General features: G+C 36.9%; 1 protein-coding gene across 1 annotated transcript in view; it reads right to left on the minus strand.

Annotated features, from left to right (window-relative positions):
- Positions 1-11,404, minus strand: part of prrc2b (proline-rich coiled-coil 2B) — a 47,540-nt gene extending 36,136 nt beyond the window's left edge. Inside the window, 4 exon segments of the mRNA XM_056458885.1 lie at positions 51-153; positions 3,860-4,037; positions 6,287-6,465; positions 11,235-11,404. Coding sequence (XP_056314860.1) covers positions 51-153; positions 3,860-4,037; positions 6,287-6,401 — 396 coding nt within the window. The 5' untranslated portion in view covers positions 6,402-6,465; positions 11,235-11,404.
- Between the last annotated feature and the right edge of the window lie 728 nt (positions 11,405-12,132).

The raw sequence follows: 12,132 nt of genomic DNA on the forward strand, positions 1-12,132 counted from the left end.
CTCATAATTTTGACCTTTACTCATACACTACACACACACACACAGCATACCTCCGGGCTGGTTATTGGCATGGGCTTCTGAAGATTGGACACAGATTTCTGTAAAGCCAGCGGCGGCTGCGGCTCCGGCAGCTGTGCTGATGATGCAACGGAACTGCAGGAGGAAACACACACTCCGATCAGCCAATCAGATCACAGTACAAATGCAAATCAATAAATGCATCAACTCGCATCCAAAAATAGAGCTGGGTATTTAAAGAACAAAGTAAATTGAAGAGTATGACTGTTTCTAGAAGTGTAGGTATGACTAGCATCTCCAAGATTAACCTTCTATTACTTTTCATAAACAAACTTTAATAGAAGAGTTTTGGATAATAATGCAAGTTCTCTAATAATAATAATAATAATAATTTCATTCTCAGTTCAGTCTCTTTACTAATCAACACAGCAGAATGAACTGCCAACTTATCCAGTATATGTTTTACACAGCGGATGCCCTTCCAGCCGCAATCCAGTACTGGGAAACACCCATACACATTCATTCACACACATACACTACGGACAATTTAGCTAACCCAATTCCCCTATAGCGCATGTGCTTCAACCCCAAATTTTGGGTGAGCTGTCCCTTTAAATCATAGCCTTTACGACTGAATATTTGCACTGACATTGAAACAAATCAACTGTATCTGAATGATAACAGTGCAGCTGTAATAACATCCTCAAACTCCAAACACACAGGACTGACACTGGGAAATGAGCATCTCTCTCTTTACACACATGCCTTTAATATATGCAGATCTGCACGACACAATCAGTGTGACCTACAGATGCACCTGCTGTAAAACACACACACACACACACACACACACACACACACACACACACACACACACACACACACACACACCTTAATCTGTCCTTCAGTTCACACTCAAAGCTGCAGTGTAGTTTATACATTAGTTTTTCTCTCTGTAAATAATGCTGCCTTTACACCTGTACATTTCAAAGCTCGTGACACTTCCCAATTCCCAATAGCAAAGCAGAACGGGTCTAACAAACAACACAACAGAATAAAAATATACCAACGACAGCAAATGTGCTTCAAGCAGTTTCCACTGCATGTATTGAAGATGGTTTGTTTGTTATAAGCTACCACAGTCTTTCTGTCGAGAGCAGAGAGTGAGTTTGTCTTTTATTGTTTGATTATTAATAATAACCTCAGTCAATGGCAGGAATATGGTGCACTGTCCCTTTAAGAGCTGCACGGATGCAATACACTGATGCACATGCATGCTCATTCTCAACATGTTTATTTGTTGCATAACAAAAGAGGGCACTGCTAAAACACCTCAAATGATGATACCAATTCCCCCATGAAATTGACCTGAGGAAGAACGATTGCTGGTGAGGAGGTGGGATTTAATCAAAGTTCACTCGGCGGCCATATTTGTAACACCCTCGGACAGCACATGCATGACCAAAGGCCAATTTAAATCAATGGGGAATCCTGAAATCTCCAAATTTACTTGCTGAACTCTTGATTAAATTACATATTACAAATCAACAACAAGGCAACATGGTGGCTCAGTGGTTAGCACTGTGGCCACACAGTACGAAGGTCGCTGGTTCAAGTCCCGACTGGGTCAGTTGGTGTTTCTGTGAGAGTTTGCATGTTCTCCCCGTGTTGGCTGATAGCATGCGCTATAGGGGAATTAATGAACTAAATTGGCTGTGTGGGTGTTTTCCAGTACTGGGTTGCAGCTGGAAGGGCATGCTGGATAAGTTGGCGGTTCATTCCGCTGTGGCGACCCCTGATGAATAAAGGGACAACACTGAAAGAAAATAAATGAAACCAACAACAAAATCTGAGGTGACCTGCCCCAATTACATTTAATACACAATTTCCAGATTTTTCCTGATACTGCGCAAAGGTTGCTACAACACTAATGTCCTTTATGACTGTTTGCATGGGAACCAGAGGACGATGGGCCATTGTATAAAAGATGACTGTATTATTGTAAATGACAACATTTACATTTAGTCATTTAGCAGACGCTTTTATCAAAAGCGACTTACAAATGTGGACAAGGAAGCAATTTACACAACTATAAGAGCAGCAGTGAACAAGTGCTGTAGACAAGTTTCAGTCTAAAGGCTAAGCATTAGTAATACAAGTTTTTTTTTGATGACATGAGACACCTACACTAGTTTCGTCACCTTAGAATTATAAGGTTCTATTAATAGACTACTTATTAACATCATGGGACGCTTTTTTATAAGTTGTTTGCATTAAGACTTTTTTTTTTAAATGTTAAACACGTACTGTTTGCTATGGAATGTAAAAACTTTAAAGCTCAACATCTGAAAATCAATCAGAACGCAGACAGAACCTTATAATTCTAAGGTGACTGTTTTGTCATTGCAAAACTTTAAACGCATATAAACAATAAATACAGAACTTGACTATAAGGACTGCCCGAAGGCCCGGAACCAGCGTGCGAGACGCTTGGGACAGTAGACAGGATGGTTAGTGGCCTAACCGGGCCTGTGTGCAAATACAACTGTGTGCAAATACAGTCTTAGGTTGCTTTCACACCTAGAAGTATGTTTCGGAATCGGACCTCAGTTTAACGTCCCATCCGAAAGACGGCAGAATGATTAGCATTGATCTGCTTCATGATCTGACTGCAGAGTTGCTTCATCTGTTATTTAGCTTTATAATGCAGAATTTTAGCTAACGTTTTTTAATAGATAGTTTAATTCAATTGATAGATTTTTACAAAACTTGACATATGAAATGAGGCTCTGTATTAGAAAGTTAGAAGTTATATTTTTTGTTAATAGTCATTTGTTTTTGAAGAAAAGTTATGCTGAATAAAAGTGTGTGTATACAGTTATGCTTGGCTTTTGACACATTATTTAATATACTTGGCTAAAAAATAGCTATTAACTTCTTTTTTTGGTGGGGCCAGTGAAAATTTTGGCAGGGCAAGTGAAAATCTGAACCAATCAGGCTAGCAGAAAAAATCCTTAGTGTTGAACCCTGAAAGAAATAAACACTGAAGAACAAATCCAAAACCTGTGCAAAGACTGTAGACACTGAAGAACACAACATAGAGACATAGAGTCCTGTTAAAATCAACACAGTATTGACCAAACGACAGGCCTTTCTGTAATCATCTGTACAGAGCCCTCATAAAGACTAACGACTGGCTATTCTGATGGGAAGACTGCACTTATCCCCAATCACTGTAATGCCACTGAACCATCTTTGCATGTCTGTAGTCTGATATGGTACAATAATTTTTCTTTGGATAATGTTTATAATTAACTAAATCAGAACGCCATTTCCATGAATTTACTGGTCATTTGACTACAACAACAACAACAACAACAACAACATCATCATCATCATCATCATCATCATTCTGGAAAATTGTTGGAACAAATTGTGCGATACTTTAATAAACAAAACAAAAAAGGGGTCCGTTCACCCATGATCTCTTCACAGCAATTTACTGGAAATTAACAGTAAATCTGTAGGTGTTAAAGAGCACTTTAAATGTATTTGATAATACTTATCGTTTATGTTAAGCACTTTAAATTACCATGGTGTATGAAAAGTGCTATATATAAAAAATAAAACTTGCCATGAAGCAATATTTTAAATAAAATTCCTTCATGGATTTGATCTGATCAAGTCAATTAATTATTTCTACAAACACTTTCTGCATCCACATTGGTCCAAAATAATACTCAAGCGTATTTAAGAGCCACCCAGATGCTCGATTCCTGGCAGAAGTTTGAGGAGCAGATCACTATAACAGTACACTGGATATGAATAAAAAGCATCTGACCTCTTTGGATCGGGTTGATCCTGCTTGTTTGCCCATCCTGTACCGTCTTTGGGCACGATAATCACGTTGGGATCGTTTCCTTTACTCTCAGACTTCAGACTCGGCAGGTGAGCGGGAGGAGGCATTCGCCGGGCTGCGGCCACTTTACCAAGACTCTGTAAGCCATGACGTGCAACAACTGCAGGACGAGAGGGGGAAATATCATAGACATTAGAGCTGATATCTGACGCTGCGATATTTACTATTTCTGTGATACATATTGCAATATTTGCGCTTAAAGTCCAAATTATTCACCCTCTTGTGCTTTTTTTATTCAAAATTATTTTCTACTAAAGTTACAAATGGGAAAATTGCTTGTGTTTGAATGCTTTAAACTCTCTCAGGGCCTAAAAACATGCAAATGATCAATTTTCACTCTGTTATGATTAAACTCAGCAGTAATTTCACAAATCTCATGTATTTTGAACTGTGATTATAAAACCCCAATATAATATATAAAATCCTAAAATATAATAATAATAATAATAATAATAATAATAATAATAATAATAATACATTCTATTTAAAAGGCGACTTTCTGGCGATTTCAAAGACACTGTAAACAAGAGAAATAATATAAAAGTATACACAACAGTAGTTCAGATACAATTAGGTATTAAAAGCCACCTTAAATAGGTGAGTTTTGAATAATGTGAGGGAGTCTATGCTTCTGATGGCAGGTGTAGTGAGTTCCAAACCGGGGGAGCAGAGTGACTGAATGCTCTGCTGCCCATGGGCGATAGACAAGCAGAGGGAACAGACAAGCGGAGGGAGGAAGAAGATCTCAGGGTGCGAGAGGGAGCAGCAATGTGAATGAGGGCAGACAAATATGGAGGGGCGATATCGTGGATGGTTTTGAATGTTAACAGGAAAATTTTACAATCAATTAGAAAATGAACTGGTAACCAGCGAGGCTGCTACAGGACAGGGGTGATGTGATGAGAAGAAGGGGTTCTGGTGATGATACGGGCAGCTGAGTTCTGGACCAACTGCTTACTGAGGGATTTATAATATATAATCACCATTTAACATTGCAGAGCCTGTGGTGTGACTATTGAGGATGCACATATCGCGATATCAATGCTGAAACTATATATTGTGCAGCACTAATACAGCAATCACAATCACCCATATTCACAGCACTAACACTTGGTAGCACGTTTGAGCTGTTGTTGATGCTTTGAGAATCAAATCTATACAAGGATTACAAATTGTCTTGTCAATTGCATTTCCAATATGTGGACGCACAAGTTAATCCAAATGCAATTGCAAATCCCAATATTTGACGTAACATGCTATATTTGAAATATATCCTTCCATACAAATCCGGATCTTAAACAATGCAAATAAACACATGAGCCACTTTCCCACAGTAATACGGCTAAATTGCTGTAAAACTACAAGAACATTTACCTGTGAACTGAAATATGCACATCTCCAGCAATTTACAACAACATATTACGGAAAATTGTCAGAACAAATAGTGCAGTGCGTAAAAAAAGGGCTGTTCACCCATGATCTCCTAACAGCAAACTATATTTAAAAATAATAATTAAAAATAATAATATTCATTATTATTATTAAATAAACAAATAAATATTTATATATTAAGTATATATATTAAGTATATATATATATATATATATATATATATATATATATATATATATATATATATATATATATATATATATATATATATATATATATATATATATATTAAGTTAGAGATGTTTGACAATGTTTAAAATAAATAAATTGTTAAAAAAATATATGTTGAATGATTGAGGGGCATTGAAATGATATAGACATGTTATTGCTCTATTTTGTTTGTTTACCATCTATTTATTATTACCATCTTCCTTTCAAAGTGATTGGGTTTGAGTTTATGTATTATATTTTTATTACGTAAAATAAATGTAAACCTTTGTCTGCGAGCCCGTTTGTCGACATATTGACATCGTATAATATAATAAAAAGATGTTTGGATGATTGTAGAAGCCTTTGTTGTTGCAGGAAAAATACAACTTGGAAAACATTACAAATATATTCTATTTGAATAGATATTAATGATTATTAAAGATGCGCGTTTGGTAACTCCTGAATATATATTTTTGCAAACACCCGAGGAGAATTCTCTGCATGAAAGACTCATAAATGGTGGATTAACATCTTCAATATGGCCAGAAATGAAATATGACAGAAATGTTGATGGTGTGACAGGATGATTGACAGGGCTTGTAACTAAGCAACAGAACAATCCCTTTGATGAGAGGGTAGTTTGACCAAAGCTTGCACACTCAAATGTATGTACTAAAAGAGAACAGAGGGGTGTAATGGCATGCAGTATCTGTCATGGGTGTGTGATGTCAGAGTGTGGAGTCTCACCTGTGGTTTTCTGAGTTTCTATTGACTTCCCCTTGTACTTGTCAAATAGGCTGAGTGATGAATACTTGCTTTTCCCATCCTTGGACTTGGTAATTTGCCCCAAACGATCGGACATTGCGATGTAATGTCATCGAGTATGGAAATTTTTCTTTGCACCTCTTCCTCAGTACCGTCAGATTCTGCGGAGAAAAGCACAATAATGTGAGGAGACTAAACTACCTCTGAATCCTGGGCTTTCCCGACCACATCCAGACATCCTAACACTAACATACAGAAACTCAGACTAGAGCTGAGTGATATTGGAGGAATCTGATATTGCAATATTTGACTTTTCTTTGATAAATATTGCAATATGAATACAGTTTCATGCATCACACGGTTTGAATAGCTCTATTTGACTTGTTTTCTGGGCAGTCTAACAGTATTCATTGACAAATTTATATGTCTCTAGTCCAAATGTCTCAAAATGATTAGATTAAGTAAAAATATTGTTTCGTTTTCACCTTCAGAAGAAATAAGACAATATTAATAGTTATTCCTTAAAACAAAGCACTATTATCTGCCCATGGGGTAAGTAAATGATCTAATTTTGGCATTCAAATGTAGATATTTGGACTAGAAACAAGATAAAAATTAAGACACACATTTTTGCATAAATCTGATCAATTCTGTGTAAACAATAAAATACAATTATTCTTTGTTACACCTCCAAACATGATTTTTTTGTGCCCAAATGCTCTAAACGCTCTTGAAATACTCAGTCATGGGCCTTATAAACACATGCAAGTGATAAACCTTCACTCTATTCTGGTTAAACTCAGCAGTGACTCTACAAATCTCACATGTTCTGTGGCTCCTACTCAGCTATAATTCAGACTCAACATTGCAGATCCCGCGATGTGTCTATTGTTGATATTGCGATATCGATACTAGGCATGTGGTGATGATAATCGTTGTCAAAGTTTAGCGCAGTAAGGTTAAAGCCACCAAATGTTTCTGTTATACCGTTCCGATGGTATATGTACGATTTTTTTATTTACGTTTTTAGGACAACAGGATCTAAAATGCCAGTTTTTTTAAACTAAGACAGACAGCAGAAGTTAATGAATGATTTGAGTTATTTAGCCTGACATCTTTACTGCTCCAACATATTTTAAACGTTTCTCAAAACAACATATTGTGTTCAAAGAAGGGGAAAAGGTTTGTTTTTTTTACCCAGACATTTAAAAAGAATATATTATAGAGCAGTAATCACAATACCGTCAAACAGTGATATTTTTATCCAAGGTTATCATACCGTCAGAATCATATACCAGTCCATGCTTAATCGACACTAAAACAATACATCCTATCTGCATCGTTATTTGAATGTGCAAATCCACAAGAGTCACATCACAGGATCTGCAATATCAAGCTGTATTTCCCACAGTATTTGCATATTTACAGTCTTTGTTTCTTTTACTATATGCAGATCCACTGCCCTACACTCAATTATTACTACCTGTTTAAAATGGGCTGAAACAACACAATTCTTGTCATTTCTTTGGCCAGGTTATTTGTTTTATGTTCAGTCCACTTACATTTTTTTAAGTGGACTGAACATATGTTCTTCAACATGAAGGAATTGTGTTGGTCCAACTACCTGGTTAAGGGGATTTGTAGTTCATGCGTTGCGTGGGATTGAATTAAGAGAGGGAAACGTTGACAAGAAATGTTAGTTGTTTAAAGTTAATAGAAAGACTTGTTAGAGTTTAATCTTCACTTTAGTTTGTAGATTTATGTTATGCTTTGAGTGTTGGCAGCTTAATTAGCAAAAATGCAGTTTGTTGCTTTGCTCAGTGAGCATTGACTGTCCTAAAATTAGTTCTGCGATCAGACTCAATCAACTGTACATAGGGCTGGACGATAATTCGATATCAATAATTATCCCGATATATAATTCTTCGATAAAACAATAATGACAGTTCGATAATTGTTCAGTTAATATTCTGCACTATGCGTAACGCTGCGCAGGCATTTTGCTGCCTGCTCTTCCTGATGTCGCGCGCAGTACGAGTTTACAGCCATACAGTGTTAGTTGCACTTGGAGTAAGACATAAATAAGGTAAAAAAAGGGTCAGTCACAAACATTGTTGACCAGAAATGTCACTAGACTTCAGTCTGGAGCTACTTAGGTTTTTGCAATCCTACACAAAACAGAGCCACGTGCACTGCAAACTGCGCAGACGACTCGTGTCATCAAAAGCAGGCAAGCAGGCGTTAAATCAGCTGCACAGGGATTTGCATGCTGAAAATCCTATCAAATTGATATATATAAAGATTTGACATTTATCGTGATAATTATCGATATCGACTGATATGAAAAAATGTATCGTGATAATGTATTTTATTATTAACTGTACATGTAACTCCTGAAATATGCTTAAAAATGGCTCTTTTAGTTCATTTCGGAGAACTTCAAAGAAAACTAAGAGACTTTGAAATAGGGCTGCACGATATTGGAAATCTAACATTGCTATATTTGTTATTCTACAATATATATATTGCAATTTGAATACAATTTCAATAGAGGAGTTGAATAACTATTTAAAAAGAATTGATCATTTAAATTTGATTGGGATGATTCTGTTGGGAAGTGTAAGAAACAATCTAGAAGCAACAAGATTCAATAAATAAAAGATACAGATTAAATAAACAGCGTTTGATTGTTTTCCAATGAGTTGCACTGTTCAGATGTACTGTGACAGATCTTGCTAAATGACCAAATTTAATCCAGACTAAACATTTGCAAAATGATTAACTATAATCCAGATTCAGCATTGTGTGTACTCACGATGTGACTATTGCGAATGATCACTCTGCGATATCGATGCGGAAATGATATGTTGTGCAGCTCTACTTTGAAATGTACGACACATAATAGACATCTATGATATCATCAGACCTATGAGTTTATGTTAAATAAACATACAAATTTAAACTTTTATTGGAGAAAATCATGTAGGACAAACTCAACTGCACTTATTAGTTTAAACTGCTTTTTTATTATGCTAAACAAATTTATTGAATGGAAATCATACCATCAATAAAATTGAGTTCATCCAAGGAGTTATTTTTTTGATATCCTGCTCAATTTAAAAATAATGAAGTCTTTGCCAACAGAGTCGGCTACAGAGTTTTGGCTACAAATTAAGTATTTTTGCACCTGGAATTTGAGTTAAAACAGCACAGAGGAAATGTGAAGCTAACTTCAGTAAAGCTGCTGAATATATGAATCCCTTAAAACAAAAAAACAGGCAGATATTTCAATGTTTAGTCCACGATGATGATGCTCTGAACACTTTAAACACTTTATTTTACTGTGACATACTGTGGCATGACATACAGTCATTATATGCAACAACCTGAGCACAAAACAGCAAACCTACTGTAAATAATAATTCCCCAATAATGCATTAAAATCAAAAGTTAATAACTAATACAATACTGCTGTATTTTCTAAAAGATTACCTTCATGACTGCATTAATGCTAACTAATTACATTCTTACATAAAGAAACAATCAGTAATTTCTCAAATATTAAATAGCACATTTTGTTTTAGCTGTAAGATGAGGTCCAGTTAGTTTTATATTCACACATTCGTTCAGTGATAACTTGTGAAGCGCTGGCTCCCTATATTGTTGAACACTCTACTTTGAATATTCGGTCTGAAAACACGACAGCATGACTTTAAAACAACATAAGCACTATTTAATTGACTGTAAACAATGTTGTTTTGATAGTAATTAGCTGATATTAGGATTTCACGGGTTAGAATTTGCTGAGAATACTTTAATGAAAATATATTAATATTTCAAATATATATATAACACTTCATTTAATACAATGATGGTCCAAATGTGAATCTAAACTCAACTTCAATGGTGCCTCAATGGTTCATTTAGAGTCTTTAAAGCTGCACTGAAACTGTGATTTGGAGCCTTAAATCACCCAAATCCACTATACAGAGAAAACCCTGCATGTTATCCTCAAAACCTGAAGAATGAGATCAAGTAGATAAATTAACCTTGAATGACAAGGAAACATTCATTGTGGAACTAATCCTTTACAGAGAACATGTAAGTGTGTGTGAACAATAACACACACCTCTGTATACCCACACTGACCACCATCATCTTCATCATCATTATTATGAGACACAGTGAAAGCAGCTCTGCTCTCAACGCAGATACACACAATATCTGAGGAAATCCGCGAGAATATCACAGAGAAACGGCGATTATTATGAAACTAGCGTGATTTATTCATGTCATAAGCATCAGGCTAAATCAAGCTAACAGAACTGTGAATCTCACTGGAGTGTCTGCTTTACACGACAGAGCTGTTGTAGATTATAAACACACATTATACAGAGACAGACAGAAAGAGTGTGTATCGAGCTCATCTATAACCAGAATCCAGCACGGTTAACGTTAGCATGAGGATGTAAACACAAGCTCTTCAGCATCATTATTGAACAGACAGCTCGTTTACGTTAAACACACACATTTACACACGAATACACACACACACTACAGTCTGCAGACACACAGTTTATCACACTATTGAACACAACACCACACATTTAGGGCCGATATTTCGCTCTGAGCGTTAGCGGAGCTGCTGCAGCCGTTAGCCGGGGATGGTCTCCACCGTGGAGGAAACCTCCTGCAGAGCCGCTGGTAGACTCCCCGCGGCCCAAGCACCGAAAAACACCTTAGAAAAACCTCCATCAGCGGCTCTAATTAGCAACCGGAGCCCTTAATTAGCGCTTCATCAGCACTTGTTGATGAGCGAGCCGATTAAAAATGGCTGCCGCTCAGAACAAAGCGACACAAACACCGAGACATCCTGCGACAAACCGGGCCGAAACAGCGCCTCCGCCTCCCGGTTCGCGCTCAGACTCACCGATTTAACGCTCGACCGTCGCCTCTGTTCGCGGGTATCGATATATTTCCACCGGATGGAGAAACTCGACAGGATGGATGCAGATTTCGCTCTGTTTTTCTCGCTTCGCTTGTTGTCTGTTTCCCGGCCTGAGTATGAAGCTGCTGCTGCTGTTGCTGCTGCCGCCCAGAGCGGATATGACGTCAACAGCGTTCCGCAGCGCCGCCCGCAGACCGCACAGTGGAACAGCACACATAAACAAAAGAGTAAATACGCGTTACCACAACATGCGCTTAATGTACGGAAATATCAGTGCAGGAGTATATATTCTTCATGTCTGGCTGTGTTTATGATTATGATTTACATTTCATCAGTTCTAAAAACGACTTTAATTGCAGTCTGATCGTCTACTCTCAGATCATTTGGACACTGTTTCATACAAGTCATAACTAGTGCTGGGCAAAGATTAATCGTGATCAATCATCCAGGATAAAAGTTTATTTTGTGTTATAGGCTATATATTTATTAACAAAACTATTTTCATTCATAGATATTTCAATTCATATATAATTTGTATCTAAATATAAAGAGTTTCCCAAATATATGAATACATATATACACTCACCGGTCACTTTATTAGGTACACCTGTCCAACTGCTCGTTAACCGAATTTTAATCAGCCAATCACATGGCAGCAGCTCAATGCATTTAGGCATGAAGACATGGTCAAGACGATCTGCTGCAGTTCAAACTGAGCATCAGAATGAGTACCTACCTGAGTATTGTTCTGACCATGTCTATCCCTTTATGAGCACAGTGTCTCCATCTTCTGATGGCTACTTCCAGCAGGATAACACACCATGTCATAAAGCACCAATCATCTCAGACTGGTTTCTTGAACATGACAATGAGTTCACTC

Source organism: Danio aesculapii, chromosome 5 (genome assembly GCF_903798145.1).
Source record: "Danio aesculapii chromosome 5, fDanAes4.1, whole genome shotgun sequence".
In the NCBI taxonomy this organism is placed as follows: domain Eukaryota; kingdom Metazoa; phylum Chordata; class Actinopteri; order Cypriniformes; family Danionidae; genus Danio; species Danio aesculapii.